General features: G+C 43.8%; 1 protein-coding gene across 3 annotated transcripts; it reads left to right on the top strand.

The window, feature by feature from the left end:
- The first annotated feature begins 4844 nt into the window (after window positions 1-4844).
- LOC147420452 (uncharacterized) lies at window positions 4845-16921 on the top strand. 3 transcript variants are annotated; one of them, XM_086503963.1, is made up of 4 exons: window positions 4845-5162; window positions 6341-6473; window positions 16171-16298; window positions 16385-16921. In XM_086503963.1, exons 1-4 carry the CDS (start codon window positions 5005-5007, stop codon window positions 16437-16439), a joined length of 474 nt encoding a protein of 157 aa, XP_086360089.1. In that variant the 5' UTR covers window positions 4845-5004; the 3' UTR covers window positions 16440-16921. The 3 variants fall into 3 exon arrangements, with proteins under 3 accessions (XP_086360089.1, XP_086360090.1, XP_086360091.1); XM_086503964.1 differs by having other exon boundaries at window positions 16177-16298; window positions 16385-16912; XM_086503965.1 differs by lacking the exons at window positions 16171-16298; window positions 16385-16921 and adding an exon at window positions 15591-16057 and having other exon boundaries at window positions 4848-5162.
- The last annotated feature ends 680 nt before the right edge of the window (window positions 16922-17601 follow it).

The following is a 17601-nucleotide window of genomic DNA, read 5'->3' as shown; positions in this document are numbered from 1 at the left end:
GTTGCATCATATAAGCCCACATAGGGTAATTGTCCCCATCCAACCTGTCCTCAGCAGCAGCAAACATCTTGAACACATCTGTGTTGTTGTTGTCAGCCATGGTAAATGTTGCACCTGATGTGAAAACTGCCCAAAAATAGGAGAAACGGAGTGGGAACAACACGTGCTATATAACACAAACTGTAGAAGATTGTAAGGCACCTGTTATGCAGAAAACGACAGAAACTCTGCACAAAATGACGAAATAGCTTGTGCAGCACTGTCTGTAGTGGAAACGGAGGTCGAAATGAGTCCAAATCAGAAATCTGAGCAGACGTAGCTCTTTGAGTGGTCACAAAATATTTGTCGACCTGCGAATGCTCGCCAAAGCTCACTAAAATCGGAGAAAGTGAGTAGGCGTGTGCTGGAGCAGCTAGCGACTAAGCCCGAGAGGACGCAACCTACTTTGATACCAATTGTTGGAATTAGGGTTGCAGAGAAACACACACAACTTGGAGAAGATGAAGGAAGCTCAAGGCACACAATAGAGAGTGTGTTACTTAGTGTGAAATGGAAAGATGGATAGCCCTAGAGTGATGGGCGTATATACAATGCTTGGGGGAAAAAACCTCCTAAAGAGGGAAAAAATGCCCCGGCGGTCCTAGCGTGTTCACACACATCACTACCACATGTATATGGTAACATTGAATTATGTGCTTCATAAAAAGAAAGAGGTTCCTTCTCATCACATAAACTAGAAACAACCAAAGAATAACAATCTGCCGCATAAGATGCATGGCAAGACCATGAACGAGTACAACTAGACAAAGGTGCATCCAATTTAATCATTTTTGTGGACCTCAATGAGATAGACCAAGGGAAGAATTTGACCTCTCTCTCTCTCTCTCTCCTTCTCTTTCTATCTTTTTATGTCCCCTTTCTCTCTCTGTCTCTCTGTCTATACATACATACATATACATATACATACATGTGTGTGTGTGTGTGTATATATATCTGTCACCAAAAGTATGCACCAACCATTTTGGCATACCTCTAGCCTCCTCATTCTCAACCCTTTTCACATCAAATACATCATATACATCTGCATCAGTAATAGGCTGATCCGTAGCATTTGTGGAAACCTCCATAGGCTGTACATTTTTCTCATTGGAATTTACATTTAAGTTTCCACCATAAAAAAGAGGGGGCAACGTGTCATAAATGTCTTGTGACCTCACATTACTGTCTCTATTACATGATAACAAAGGCTGAATAGAATCTTCCACAAATAAAACATCTCCTAAAACCAAGATACATTTTGTTTGCAGATGGTATAACCTATAACCTTTTCTTTCAATATTGTAACCAACAAAAATGCATTTAATAGCCATATCATCCAATTTCTTGTGCTACGTTTGTGGCATCAAAGCATAAGCTAAACAACCAAAAATGCGCATGTGATCAATAGATGGCTTCTTATCATGCCATGCTTCATAAGGAGTCATAGACTGCAAAGCTTTCGTAGGACACTTATTAAGTACATAAGTAGCCCACATGATAGCCTCAAGTCAAAACGAATGTGGCAAACTTTATCTATTGACCATACATCAAGCCATCTCCGTAAGTGACCTATTTTTTCTTTCAACACACCACCATTTTGTTGAGGTGTATATTGCACTGTGTGTTGGCATTTTATCCCACAATTAACCAGAAATGCATTAACTATGAGCATATACTCCCCCCCTCGATTTGAACGGAGGGTGCCCATAGTACATTAAAAAACATTTTCAGCCAGAGCCAAAAATTGCTTGAAATGAGCACTTCAGACTTAGTTTTAAGTGGATGCACCATGCATGCCTGGAGTAATCATCAATGAAAGTCACAAAGTACAGGTAATTGCCTAAAAACGGAGTTTGCATAGGCCCATAAACATCGCTATGCCCAAGCTGCAATCTACATGTAGCCCTTACTAAACCATCCTTTGAAAACTTTGAATGCTGCATCTTACCCAAAATACAGCCTTCACAAACATGCTTTGAAGGTGCTTCAAGAGGCAGCAAAGAAGCAACCATATTAGATTTTTGCAAACGTAGCAAATGGCAAAATCCAGATGTTGAAAACGTGCACACCAAAATTTTGTATTTGAAACAGCCTTTGAATCCACAACTGTATTTGCAAAATTCTACCCACACTTATCATACAAAGTGAGCTTATAGAACCCACGACACAAAATGCTAGATGCAACAATTTCATCACCAAAACACAGATCATGGATTGTATATCTGTCATCCACAAATTTGGCAATAAGACCAAGTCTAGCAAGTGCAAATATTCTTTTTTATTCCACGTACATAAAATGCATCAAAAAGTGAGAAAGAAATGCCATTTGTAGTAGTCAATACAATCTTTCCAACTCCCTTGACTAGATAAGAGGCATTGTTGGTACAAGTGACTGTATTCCCATGAGGACTGACTCAATAGAGGTTAACAAGTCACGATGTGAAGTAATGTGCTTTGTAGCACCACTATCAAAGTACCACACATGTGAATCCACAACAATTGACGTACATGTATCATGGACATAAGGAACATAAGTGCACTCTGCACTAAATGCCCACTTTGCATCTACATCAACATCACAATATCCTTTCACAAAAGATTCTACAGTAGCCTCTTTCTTCTTGGCCTCTTTTGCCTTCAATTTAGGACACTGCTTTATCAAGTGATTAGCCTTGCAATAATGGCATCACATCTTCTTTTTGCCCTTTTCACTAGAATTCCTAGACGAGATACTACCAGCAAAAGCATTAGGAACATATGCTTTTCCACTCATTGAAGAACCATGAGAAGTGGCTACATTGTGGTTACCACCTTTTCTTTGAGCAACAACAAAAGCCTATTCAAATATACGTTGTTTAGCCCAATTATTTCGTCAAAGTGACTCTTGCAACAACAATGTGCATAATGCATCAACTTTGATAGATTGACGGTTTCCTTGGGTCATAAGTTTCCAAGTACTGGCAAAAGTATGTAAGAATCTGGCAATGCATCAAGAACAATGTGCACAAGTGAGCTGTCAAAAATGACTTCGCCTTCAGAAATGAGTTGCTCATTAATATCTTTGATACCAGCAAGGAAAGTGTCCATGTCATCTTCCTCATGCATAATCTTCGACTGTAGCTCTTTACGCAACAATGCAATTTCAGCCTCATTGCGACTTGCATAAAGACCGCAAAATATCCAAGCCTGTTTTGTTGATTTAGTTGAGCAAATGTGAGGAGTAATAGTGCGCTTCATAGTTAATGCAATCAATGCATGAGCCTACACATCTCTAACATCCCAACGAGACTACTCAACCATTGACAAAAAACTCTAGCAGCAACATACCTACCACCAAAACTTGCAACATTCTCAACGGATACTGTATCCACAGAAGGAAGACATAGATCAATGCCCTGCAAACCATTCCAAACGCCCTTTGACACAAGAATATGTTGCATCATGTAAGCCCACATTGGGTAGTTGTCCCCATCACTCTTATCCTCAGCAAACATCTTGAAAACATTTATGTTGTTGTCAGCCATGGTGAGTGATTGCACCTGATGTGAAAACTACCCAAAAAGAGGTAAAACAAAGATCCACATGTGCTATATAGGACAACCCAAAGAAGACCGTAGGGGACCTGCAAAAAATTGCGCTTACAAAAATTTTGCACAAAAGGACAAAATTGTCTGCACAATACTGCTTGAAGTGGAAACGGAGGCCAAGATGAGCTTGGATGAAAATTTTGAGCAAAACAAGCTCTTTGAGCACCCCAACAGATTTTTTGACCTGTTGATGCTCACCAAAGCTCACCCAAATCAAAGAAAGTGAGCAGGCGTGTACTGGAGATGCTGGTGACTATGCCCGGGAGGATGCAACATGCTCTGATACCAGTTGTTGGAATTAGGGTTGCAAGGAAACACACATACCTTGGAGAAGATGAAGAAGCTCAAGGCACACAACAAAGAGTGTATTGCTTAGTGCATAATGGGAAGATAACTCAGCCCTAGAATGATGGGTGTATATACAATGCACGAGGGAAAAAACCTCTTAGTATGATGAGGAGCTCTTTAGCTTGTATATCACCTTTCGCATGTATCGTACGTAAGGGGGTCATTACCCCACACAAAAGGATTTGCAATCTGCCTCCAAATCCTCAAAAAGACACATCACGCACTGGCTCTACAGAATCTAGGCATCGTCAACCAAAAATGGCCCTATGGGGCACTTCCAAGACGAAATGTTTTGACTATTCACATTGATTTTCTGTAGCTTGACATAAGCATCGCTCCGTACCTTTCCATTGTCAGGTCAGTAATGCACTTCATTTCTTATTACAGTCCATTGATGCTTTATGTATTTACTTGTTTTAGAATTTCACAATGCTTCCTTTAGTTTAGTTTAGGTGAATGTTTTTTCAAAATGTATACACTTTTCACTTGACAAGTCTAATAGACTTTTGTGCTTCTTTGAGTGCAAAATTGGCCACTTGACTTCATATAGACCATATGATGGTTGCAATTAATTGTTAAATTAATCATTTGTGGCTACAATGTCTGCAATGTCATGTCCATTCAATCGTTCGTGCTTATAATTTTCCCCATTTCATGACCTTCTATACCATCGTCCACCAAGCAAGTCTAGTTAAAATAGCCTTTCATGTCCTGGTGGTAAAGTGGTGAAGGTGAGGGCTTTTAAGCGCACCCACTATGGTTCAACTCTTGAGACATAAGGGTGTGGGTGAGTGACCTTGCTATCCAAAAAAAAAAAAAAAAAAAAAGCCCTTCATAGGCAAATCCTCTAAATTTTGTCACTGGGCTATGTGCCCTCATTCTTCGTCTCTTTCTCTCTCTGTCTCTCCTGGACTCGTGCTTCAGCCTTCGAGTCCAAATGCGCCCGAGAGGGAGAAGATGAACCCTTTCTTTGAAAGACGGCTCTGCTTTGCGGAAAATCACACGTAATGGGTATTTGAGGAAAAACGCGATGGCTGTGCTCAAGTACATGGTGATGCTTCACAAGGACGTGCCCCGTGCTGCCAAGTTTTTCTGCGACGGGCTTGGCCTTACCGTCCACGTCTGCACCCAAAGATGGGCTGAGCTTCAGTCGGGACCCATGAAGCTTGGCCTCATGCAAGCCCCCAGGTACAATGCTCTGCTTCGCCTCAATCTAGGTGCAGGAAAATGCGACCCAAATGATAGTTTCCATGTCTCCAAGTAGTGTATGGGTTTCACCTTATTACACAAAGTAGAGAAAGCTCAGGAGGCATGCAGTATGCATCACTACGTGCTAATGAAGAAGCTTAATAGAACCTGCTAGTGGGCAATGCCATCATGAACAAATGTTTATGTGGTATGCAGAAAAGTAGAAAGGGCATGCTGGAGGGAAATTCAATGTTTACTCTTCTTACTGTCAATCCCTTTTTACTTGCATGCACCAATTGCTCACCATAAATGCCGGTCTTGTTTCATGCCTATTCAAGTGGTTTTGTATCAGAGTGAATGCTGCTATGTAGGATATTGAGCTATGTATGTTTTTTGTATGGAATCCTTTGGGCTCAACTGTATTAGTGAAGAAATGACTAATTGATATGTCCATCATGTGGACTGTAGGGGTCCTCAGAAGAGCTTACTTATACCCTTTCTTCCTCATGGTTGTAAAGTGGGTATTATGCTCAACGCTCTTAGTGTATCATCTTGACACATCTGAAGGCTAAGGTCTCTAGCTTTTGGTTGCACCGCATAGCTGTTTACACACCCTTATTGCTTTAATAGTTTCAAAACTATGCATGCCCCTATGCATTCTAGCAAACAGATTTGAGGAGCTTATTTTATTTTTTCATTGGTGAAAATAACGTTTTACTGCTGCATAAACATCATCATTCAAGAAGCTTGTTAGAATTGATGTTATTCAAGCAGTTTGCTTGGCTTAATGTGACGGAACAGTGATACTCGTTTGGTTTGCTAATTTCTGAGCATGCAAGGCCCCTGCAAAGAACATCTAATTTGGCTCTTTGATAATGAATTTTCAATTGAAAACACCATTTCAGTATTTCAAGGAAAAACAATCAAACAGCTACCAACTATGTAATTTTTCCAAGTGCAGTCTACGTCTGTTCAACGTTGGGAGACACGTTGGGCTTGCTTGGTCAAAAAATAGTGTGAAATCTGCAATGTTCGGCCCTCTATAATGTTTTGCCTGAAAGGTGAAGGGTGTTGTTGTTGAGGGGACCATGAAGAATGAAGCTTTTAATGTGGGAATCCCACACCCTCAGGAGAGAAAAATTCCTAACAGCTGCGTATGTCTATTCTGTTTGATGCAGTGATTTTGAGCCTGTCAAGAATTATTCTTCCTACCTATCTTTTGACGTCACTGATCTCGACAGCACAATTACTAAGCTTTTGAGCATGGGTGCTGAGCTGGATGGACCGATCAAACATGAGATACATGGAAAGGTTTAAATTTATATCTTAGTTAAGGCATGCCTTTATGTGTGTGGAGAGAGAGAGAGAGAGAGAGAGAGAGAGAGAGAGAGAGAGAGAGAGAGAGCACATGCTGCTGCCCTACTTTCCTCAACACGGAGCCCGTCGAGACAGTTGTCTCTGCTTGCGCAACCTCGCCTCCCACACCAGATTTCCTTCGCCTGGTGTTGCAGACCCTTTGGAAATTGTTCGAGCGTTTCTCCCTATGTTGATCTAGTTGCTTTGTCGGTGCCCTACGTGTTTAGGGTTTTGTTTCTTTTTCCTCTTTTCTTGTTTTTCATCTTTCCTTGGTTCTTGTTTGTTTTCACTTTTGCGTTTGTGTGGGTGCCTGTTTGTGCGTCCTTGTGATGGCTTGCTTTTGGGTGTGCGTGTGGGTGTGAGTGCGTGCAGGTATGTGTGGAAGCTTGCCCTTAAGAGTCTATGTCGGTGTGTGTATTTGTTTGTTTGTTTCAAGGGCTCACTTTCGAGGAGTGTGCATGCGTGTGTGTAGGATGTGTCAGCGGCGTTGAAACTCGACTAGGTGCTCCAAAGATTACACCTCAAGCACAACTATTGGAAATTATCAACATGGCCATTGCATGTGTGTCTTAGGATTGTCCAATGCATTATGATGGCTTATGTGCAGCTCTATTTGCCGCTTTTATCTTGGCCTCAGCAATGTCTTGGGTCTCTTATGTCTTGCATCTTGGGTCATTTCTGGCGCACATTCTCCCACAAGAAGGGATTGCGGATTTTGTCCATGGATAAGCTATGCACACCTAAGCGATTGGGAGGGATTAACATTTTGGATTTACGGTGGCATCCTTTGGCCCGAAAAGCTATGCTCTTGCCTATTTTGGTGGATCAACAACAGCCTTGGGTGATCATGGTTTCCCATTTATGTGATGGTATTGTCACGTCGTCTTTTGGTCATTGGCACCCTTCCTATTGGGAGGTCACTTTGGGCAGCTTGATGGACATATTCCGGGAAGTCCCTTTGCTTCGTCTCTTATTGCAGATTGGAAGGCTGTTACCTCTTGCTTATCCTGGCATGGTCGCTAATCCCCTCAAGGTCGCTCACTTCGGTTGGAGACTATCCACTGGAGTAAAGCATTCTCTCTTACTTTGGTTTAGCGCTCTCCTAGACAACCATACTTTCTTTCGCAAAAAGGGATTTGCGAGGTTGATCAAGTGGTGGATGCTCGGGATAGGTTCTTTCTTTTCCTATTGTCGCTCTTCTTTATGAGTTGGGGCCTCATTATCGGCATTTGTGGCAACAAATTCAGCAATTACTTGCCGATGTTTCCCCAGTACCTCCATTACTTGGGGACTCTAGGCTTTCTGATTGGCATCTCGCCCATACTAGGCTGGACTGCATATCAGCTGGGTCAGTTTATGCTTTGCTGCAATCTGATGCATGGATCGTGTCTCATGGAAATCAACTATGGTCACTCTCCAAGTCTTAGTTGTGGTGGCAAAGAACGCCATCTTGCATTTGGAAGAATCACCTACCACTCAAGGAACGTATTTTCTTATGGTGATGCATGGTGGGTGCTCTACCAATTGGTACTTTGTTGCATGTACTACGCATTGCCTCCTCTCGTTGTGTTCGATGTCATGGGGCTAACGAGTCTGCTATGCATTTGCTTTGGGATTGTCGCTCCTCCCGGACTTTCATCAAGCAAGTGTCCTTCGCTTGTTTCCCATCCAGAATTTTTCATAGCAGACGGTTTTGGATTTTTGGAGTCCTCCAACCGCCACAGTCTCCATTTGAGGTCTTCTTCAGTTGGGTCTGATTTTGGGTTATGTGGACCGTATGGCACCAACGTAACTCTCAAATATTTCATGCACTTGATTTTCCCTTCAAGTTTTCGCTTGGACAAGCACTACGCTATGCTTATGATGTGGGAGACATCACTCTGGAAGCCTAAAGGATTTTCAGTGATTGTTTGTAGCTTTCGGAGCATTATGATGCTCCATTTTTTGTACTTCTTTCTTGTGGGTTTTCCTCGCTTTGAGGTTTCCCACTTTTAAATTAAATCAAGATTTATCCATAAAAAAGGTCGTGTGTGTGTAAACTTGGCCTTCGAGGTTGTTTTGTCTGTTTTATTGTTTTTGTTGCTCTTGTTTGTTTTATTCCTTTCCTCCTCTTTTCATCGGCTTGGGTTCTTTGTTTGGGCTTGGGTCACTGTGGTTGCTTGTTGGCCGTTGATTTATTCAAGGTTGGCTAGCTGCCCTTACCTTTGCTCCCTCTTCCAAGATTCTTCACGCGATTTTCACCCGGATGTTGGTTTCAAAGCCTCCTACACTGTCTCCGAGGAGCTCCCTCTCCATCTATGGTATTCAGGAGCCACCTTGAGCAAGTAGACTGCTCTCTATTTTGGATGAAAGCTCCTTGCCAGCTCCGGTGCAGTGCTTTGTTACATACACGGTGCCATCCTCCTGCAATCTCTTGGTGATGTCAGCTTCGTCTTCACCCTCATCTTTGTCACCAATTGCTCTCTCATCCTATCAGATTTTACGAGTTGGTGGGCTTATGCTTGACGTTGAGCTTCTTGTAGTTGCTCTCTGTCAACTTCATCACTGGTGGCTTTTTGTAACAAACTTGGACACTCCAAGTCAAGATTCTACCGCAACACAACAGAGATTCGCTTTAAAACAGTTCACAGTTCACAATTGATTCGACACGGCCTGACGGAGTTCCGTGCCTAGAGATATTGGCCCCAAATAGTGGCGCCCCTTTCGGTATTTCTTTTTGTATTAATCTGAGTTCAAAGTACAAGGGAGTGGGAGGGTTCTCACTCTCAGACTCTGTGTCCAGATGCTCTGCAGAGTGGGAGCCCTGCCCCACACTTATAAAGGTTTACAAGGGATACTAAAAGTAGAGCCCCAAAAGCTATAATCCAAAAGCTCCATGAAAAATAAAGCAACTCTTCAAAAGCTCTCTCTCTCTCTCTCTCTCTCTCTCTCAAGCTTTGCATGGAAAATTAGAGCAACTTCCAATTGCGTAGAATTTTCCCGAGACTGACTTGCGTAGAAAAAGCAGTTCGTACACTGCTGTAAAATGCACCGCAAAACGTGGGGTGTGGAGGGGGGTCCGTATAGCAGTGCCACGTCAGCAAGGCAGCGTAAAATCTGGGATTGCCACGTCACTGCAAGAGAGAGAGAGAGAGAGAGAGAGAGAGAGAGAGAGAGAGAGAGAGAGAGAGAGAGAGAGAGAGTGTCACCATACCATGTACCAGTTTGTGACATACCCCCTCTTGAAAGCATTGTAATCGCCCTCGATTACGTCTGCAAAAGAGACACAAGCTATAAACGGTCTTAGCAGACACTGACTGTTAGTACTGACGCACTAGGAACACACATCTAGCACATGTACCAATCGACAATCACATCACACGACATCACAGGACATTACTTGACATCACAGGACATCACATGACAAATCACATTCAAAATTCATTTGGATCCCTGACTATGATTAATCGGCAACGTATGTAGCAATCGTATCTAGATCCACTTGGGACCTCATAGATGCTCGATTAACTAATCCTTATTGCAATCTCGTTTATGGAGATCTTAAAAACCGAAATGCTGCGGCCATTTCGTCTATCAGTTTCTGTACTTAGACAAGTCAAGAACAAATCAGTATCATATTATCGGGATTCCAATTCATAAAGTTATACAGCAGAATACTGTCAGCTCACAGTATCTCTGAAACTCAAAAGAGACATTTGTGACTTTAGTATCAAAAATCGGGGCAATTTGTTGACAAAGGAGTGGAGCGACTCCCCTCTTGTGCATACCCACTGCACCAAATTCCGCCCAATTGAGTTCGGGGTTCAATCATGGAATAGATTATACTAAACCAAATGCTTCAAGGTAAAGGTTCACAATCCGAAGAGTATGTGCCAGGTCCTCCTGCTCCATCCACTTCGCATCCAATGCGGGATGGTTCTTGAATTTAACCAAGAACCACCTCTTCATTTGACCTTTTACTTTTCTTTCTTTATGTGCCAAAATCTGTTCTGGAACGAGTATCTCCTCATTTTCCTCCACTTGGGGTTGCTCATCAGGCTCCCCATCATCAGGCACATCGCCTTTAAAAGGCTTCAGGAGACTCACATAAAAAGCATTGTGAATCCTCCAAGTATCGGGCAGCTTCAGTCGAAAGGAGACAGCATTTATCTTTTTGGAAATCTGGAAAGGTCCATAGTATCTCATGCTAAGCTTTGGAAAAAGCCACTCCTTTCCCTTTTTCTTTCTTAGGCGTGCCTTCTCAATACGTAAGAGCACCCAATCGTTCTTCTTTAATCTCAAATCGCGATGATGTCTATCTGCTGCCTTTTTCTGTCTTTCTTGAGATTTCTGCAAAGCCTCCCGGACCTTGGCAAAAGTCGTGTCCAAGTCCCGCGTGTACTCGTCGGCTTCAAAAATCTTATCTTTCGTGCTTAGGAAGGGTGGAACCTTCGTAGCACCTTCAATAATCTCAAATGGCGCCTTCCCCGTCGAAGAGTGTATTGTGTTATTGTAGGCAAATTCCACCAAAGGTAAATACTTTTCCCATTGAGTCTTCTGATCCGAGATGCAAGACTTCAATAAATCTAGTACAACTGAATTAGCAATCTTTGATTGCCCGTCAGTTTGCAGGTGGAACGATGATGAGATCTGCAACCGCGTGCCAATGTTCTCTCAAATAGCCTTCCAAAAAAAACTCGTGAATCTGGGGTCTGTGTTGGAGACAATTGTCTCAGGCATGCCATGTAATCTAAAGATCTGGGCCACAAACAATCTTGCTAAGTGATCCGGCTTGATTGTTTTCTTCACTGGAATGAAATGAGCTTGCTTGCTAAATCTGTCAATGACAGTTCAGATACCATCGTGCCCACTCTGTGTTCCTGGGAGATAAAAAATGAAATCCATTGCAATACTTTCACAGGGGCGGGTGGGTATGGGTAAAGGCTGTAACAATCGTTGTGCTTTATGCTTGTCAAACTTGACCTTCTGGCATACCAAGCAATTGCGTACAAAATCGTCCACATCCTTCTTGAGTCTCGGCCAAAAGAAGTATCTCTCCACACCTTTCAAGGTGGTAGCAATGCTGCGGTGACCCGTAAATGGTGGACAGTGGCATTCGTTAAAAAATGTAAGGTGTTGTGGAAGTGAATGTTGAATTTTGCTCAAGATAGTGCTCCGAACTGTGCAAGGGTTCCTTTTACTTACGGAAGGGAGAGCCTTCCGTTCCTTTAGTGAGAGAGTGCAATGAACACAAACAAAGTGGTGAACACTGTGAATGAAGGTGCTAAGACTGAGAGATAGAGAGAGAAGAATACGACACCAAAATGTTGTCAAAACCCTCCGTCGAAGGCCCCACTCTCTATGGCTAGAGCGGTCTACTTATGATTGCACAAATCTCTACAATGCTTGGGACTTGCCGACGAGGTCGACGACGATGAGGACCACGACGAGACGGGCTGAAAACTAAAAATGCCAATGGCTGAAATTTGCAAATCTTTATCTGCTGAATTTTGACTCTATGTTGGTGACGATGTCGATGATGACGATGCAACAACGACGCGCTAAAAATGCAGATGCTGAAATCTGTGTTTTCCCGTCTGAATCTGCAAATTGCGCTGGACTTGACTGTGCAGTGAGGATCTGCTACGGGAAGGTGAGACCTGCGAGGTTTGGGACTTCTTCTGCGATGTCTGACTGCTGAAAACTGAAAACGCTGATGCTTCTTGGTGTTCCGTCGCGGTGAATCTGCAAAACGCTATGCTGATGCAAAAACGCTAGGGCTGAAAACTGTCTTGCGTTGGAAATCTGCTAACGCTAGGGCTGATCTGTTGTGTCTTGTTGTCGCCAAGGCTGATCGCATCGTCAACCAATTGTCGACTCTTCATCTCTTCAATCTCCGCCTGAGTAGGCCGAGGCAGGCCGTACTCCTCGTGTGAATCTTCTTCGTGATCTCTTCCGGCATCCCAGATGCTAAGGAAGTCGATTGATCTTTGTTTGAATCCATAAGTGTTGTGAGAAAAAAGATTTCCTGGTAGAAGAGAAATCGGCCGCGCTCTGATACCACTGTAATAAACTCGGACACTCCCAAGTCAAGATTCTACCGCGCACAACAGAGATTCGCTTTAAAACAGTTCACAGTTCACAATGGATTCGACACGGCCCGACGGAGTTTTGTGCCTAGAGATATTGGCCCCAAAGATTGGCGCCCCTTTCTGAAACCGGCCTGTACAATCCAAAAAGGGCGGTAGACTTTACTTCAAACCTTGATTTAGCTTTCACCCATTATTAGTCGTCTATTATACCTGCGCTATAGTGACACAAGAAAGGGGAATGGGATACAGATGCTAGAATGCACCTGTATGAGAAGACCGACACCAGATTGGCCCCTAACTTAGGCGCCCCTTTCGGTATTTCTTTATTCTTTAAAAGAGGGAATAAATGTTGTGGATCCCTACAAGCTGCCCCGCACAAACTTGGCTGAATTTCAACTGTTCCGGCCTGGTTTCGGCAGCATAAATGTACTAGGACCCTTCACAGTCAGTATTCCCACGCATTGAAGGACTTTCCCGACGCATACGGGCACTTTGCAAAACCTGGCGAGAATCTGCAGCACGCTGAATTCTCTGTTTTCAGCCCTGAAAATGCGCCAGATCACCGGTACAGCGGTCCCCTTGCGTCCCCGAACCTCCTGGGGGTATTAGGGTCCGCTTAGGGCCAAAACCCTAAACCTGCAAAAATACACAGCAGGCTGTAATTTACTGTCTCGGGCTCCGTTTCGCGTGCCGGTCGCATCCTTAGCAAGTCCTCGAGCTCCCGCACCTGTAGGGCTACTTGCCGTTTGAATCGGACAAGATTTCTGGCGTGAAACCTCTCCGAATTCACGTGTATCTGCGGGGGGATTAGCCGCTAGCTAATCCAGTACCTGTGCAAGAGGCTCTTGCCTCGGCAATCGCGCATGAACCCACACAACTGTACATTGGTCAAATGAAGAGCCCACTAGAGGGGCATCACATATTGCCAAAGGGGAGAGAGAGGGCAGTGCGTAGCGTGTAGGGCATCACTCCTGGCACCGCACTGTGCATAAGAGGGAAAACAAGCACTCCATAGCTCTTAACCTGTGACAAAAACTGAAAATGAGGCTCTCCCCCTCCTAAATTCAGGGCCACTTCTTGTTGCATGAGGCAAGTGCACCAGAAGGTGCCACTTGGCACATTTATAAGCATTTTCCCGTTTCGGGGTTGCTGTCTAAAAATATCCCAACCGGTTGCCCAGTTGACTTCACGGCAGAGTAAGAAAACGTTCCCCTTGTCATTCCGGAGGTAATGACGTCAACACATTTTCAGGTCCCAAAATAGCAGTTCCCTAAATTTTAGGAGATGTTGCCATTGTATCTTTCTAGGTCATACGACCCTCTTTGTACACTGCGGCCACATCCAGAACTGAAATGTAGCCTCTGTAGCAAAGGATTCCACTTTGGCTAGTCAATGACCCCACTTGGCTAACCATAGTCCTTGTCCAACCTTAGTGCTCTCTTGCCCTCAGGCCTGGACTCCCTCTGGACAGTTCCACACTAGCTATGCAATGCAGGGCAGTTAGATTTCCCGAGGGGTGTTTCCAAAAAGTGAAAGTAAATAGATAATAAGAAAGAAATCAACAAAAAGGATAGATAGTAGTCACACGCTGGTGACACTTTCGGTATTTCTTTTTGTATTAATCTGAGTTCAAAGTACAAGGGAGTGGGAGGGTTCTCACTCCCAGACTCTGTGTCTAGATGCTTTGCAGAGTGGGAGCCTTACCCACACTTGTAAAGGTTTACAAGGGATGCTAAAAGCAGAGCCCCAAAAGCTATAATTCAAAAGCTCCATGAAAAATAAAGCAACTCCTCAAAAGCTAGCTCTCTCTCTCTCTCTCTCTCTCTCTCTCTCTCTCTCTCTCTCTCTCAAGCTTTGCGGGGAAAATTAAAACAACTTCCAATTGTGTAGAATTTTTCTCAGCATGGTCTCCCAACACCTCTCTCTCAGTGCACCACTCCTGGGGGGGTAAGCTCTGTAGCAGGTTGGAGTGTAGGTAGACCCCCCTAGATCACTATCATCCTGCTGGTGGAAGATAGCTCAAACTGTAGTGTAGGACCCGTGAGGGTGGACCTAGCAGCTGCCCCCAAGTGTACTGTCGCGTTGTGGAAAGAGCTGGCATTAGCCAAAGGACCCGAAGCCAAACTTGCTGTGATTTGGGCAGTCCCACAGACAGCGACGCTGACTCTCTAAAGGATGGTCACAAGTTGCACATGCTGTCGAAAGGCCACTATGTACTAGACAGTTCCCCACTACTGTAGCTTTGTGTGCAAGTAGCCACTAAAACAAAGTGACTCGCCGCGGCTGTTTGGAGTCCCACAACCTCGCCCAAAAGTCTGACAAGAACTCAGCTGTGAGACTGTCCTCCTGCCAATGAAGTGCTGCAGCAAGACAAGCCTCTCTCCGTGCTGCTAGTATGTGACGCCCCAATAGAACAGTGTACTGAAAGAAAGGGATCCCTGGGTGGTTGGCTGAAGAGAAAGGGTCTTTCCAAAACCACTCTCCAGGATCCCATTGCAGTGTGCACTCGTGCCAAAGGGCAGCTCTCCCACGCCCAAAGCCTCCAATGGCCTGTCTCAAGAGCTGCTGGGTTAGGATCTATGACACAAGTCCTCCCATAGATGCCCACTACTCGTATCCTCTGAAAACAGCACTCTGCAACTTGTGGAGCCTCTACTGAGACTCTGTGTAGTCGACCCTCGCCGTGGATCTCGAAGAACATGGAGGGTGCGGTCTCTGAGCAAGCTCGAACTGCAATGAGGACCTCCAGTCGTGTGAAGGCCCCCATCCAAAAGAGTGATGTACTTGCCCTCAGAATAGGCACCAATTGGGCGTTCTGGGGGATTTTCAAGTAATAGAATCAACCTCTTTTCATGTGAGAGAGAGAGAGAGAGAGAGAGAGAGAGAGAGAGAGAGAGAGAGAGAGAGAGAGATTCGTACAAGCTTTGGTTCTGCTCATCTATGCTTTCAATTAGCCATCAACTTCTACCAATGTTTGCTGTTTGTGTGTATCCTGATTCAGGTTGCTGCTGTTCGATGCTTGGATGGTCACATGCTAGGCCTATATGAGCCTGCTTGATGGATCAAAGTGAATTGGTTCTGTTGATTCGCCTTGAGCATTGTCATCGTGTTCTATGAACTGATGGTGGATGCAGACAAGGAGAGCTCGAGAATGAAACATGTGCACTTAGTGATCTTTTATAAACTCATACCTTAAACTGCTTATATCATCATTGAGGCAGAAGTGTTCTTCATGTGCTCGCCCCGCAATGCCAAATTCTTCATGTTGTTGATTGCCTTCCATGTATACGGAAAGTTGGGCAAATTTTTCTTGGACAAGTGGTGGCTGCTATCCTCGTGCATTAGCCTATTTATTGAACTGGTTGGAGAGGGATTTTTGTGAACGCTTTGATGGCACAGAAAGAGTCTCCCAGATTTGGAGAGACGGTCTTTTTTTTCATTAGATTAGATATTTAACTTTTCTGTGCATATGCTTTCATTTGTAAGGCTCCTCGAGGAAAGGCTGCATCCTCAAGGACCCACATGAGAGAGAGAGAGAGAGAGAGAGAGAGAGAGAGAGAGAGATCGATCATTGGATGTAGTCACAGGTGCCTCTCAAAGTAAACACCAATTGGATACAGCAAGATATCGAATCTCCTCGTCTAATTGAAGAGTTCGATTGTTCAGCATGCTTCGCTTCACCGTTACATCAATATGTTCGACCATCCATGTAATTGCAAGCTCATTTCTAGGCTCTAGGTCTTTGGAGATTTTTAGATACACCCTTGACGAATGGGCTATTATGTCATCTTGCAGTCCTCTTCAGGACGAGGCCCAATTTTTTAGGTCAAGCGAGAGCACCCATGATTAGATACAGGTTGCAGACCTTGCATGAGCTCCCTGGGATAGGAAACACTCTGTGATACTACACAGGAACATATGCTGGTGGAGGCTTTGCTTCACAGCTAGAGGTGGAGAGAGCTTTTGGTGATGTTGTGTAGGCTTTTGGCGATGTTGTGGAGGTGGGGCATTGTTAATTTGAGGAAGTTTTTATCTTCGTGATTTTGTACCATGATGATGACAAGATTGACTACAATTTCGGGGGGTGGAATAAAAAGTCTTACCGATATTGGATCAAATGGACTCTCTCCATGAAGTCTTTAAAAAACAACTCTCTCCTCAACTCTTGGATGGGCAATTCGTAAATCCCTTCCTGTTTAGACCTTCGCCAAAGCACCTAGCATGTGAGAGAGGTGTGAGTGTTTCTGTACACTAGCCGGTGTGTGTGTCTGTCTGTGTCTATAGCAGTCGTATATCAAAAACCTCCGACACACCCCCACACACATTTTTAGTAATCACACACACACACACACACACACACAACTTGTCTATTTTGCCATCCAGAAGACCCACATGTCTGAACAGATGTCTCAAACAGGAAGGGATTGACAAGTTAATCCATTCGATTCTAGCACTTGGATTTTAGCTAGACTCTCACTTCTAATGGCTGGCTAATGATAATAAAAATTCAGGATATGGCTAGCTCTGATCCTACTTTTAGTAGCAAGATAAGGTGTTAGTCCTTTTTGTTGTGTATCAGTGGAACTTCTTTGCTGGCCTCATGTTTCGGATTCCACGATGTCTGTTTTAACTTTGGCTATTGCTGGTTCTTGACAGACAGTATTATTTTTCTTATTAATTGGCTTGCATGTTTTTCCTAGTATGATGGTTTCCTTGCCCAACTAACATGAATTGCACTAAAGGTGTGGTGATTTTAACTTCAGTAAGCGCTGATCAATAGCGAGAGCTAAAAATCTTCGGCGCAATAGAAGATAGGGATGTCTGCTTCTCTACTATCTAGGATTCTTTGTCCTCCAGCTGGTACTAGAATTTTGCTAGTTGTGCTGATCGTTGTAGGATTGAATTCTCATGAATAGTACTAGCGTATTTCTGGTTCTTTTGATCCTAAAAGAATTATGGATGTTGCTCTTTCATCCCCAATTTGATGAGTATGGATGTTGCTCTTACATCCC

The sequence above is a fragment of the Adiantum capillus-veneris genome, chromosome 28, assembly GCF_014529385.1.
Source record: "Adiantum capillus-veneris isolate H3 chromosome 28, ASM1452938v2, whole genome shotgun sequence".
NCBI lineage: Eukaryota > Viridiplantae > Streptophyta > Polypodiopsida > Polypodiales > Pteridaceae > Adiantum > Adiantum capillus-veneris.
The sequence above is the reverse complement of the archived record's forward strand: the minus strand, read 5'-3'. Positions and strand labels throughout refer to the sequence as shown.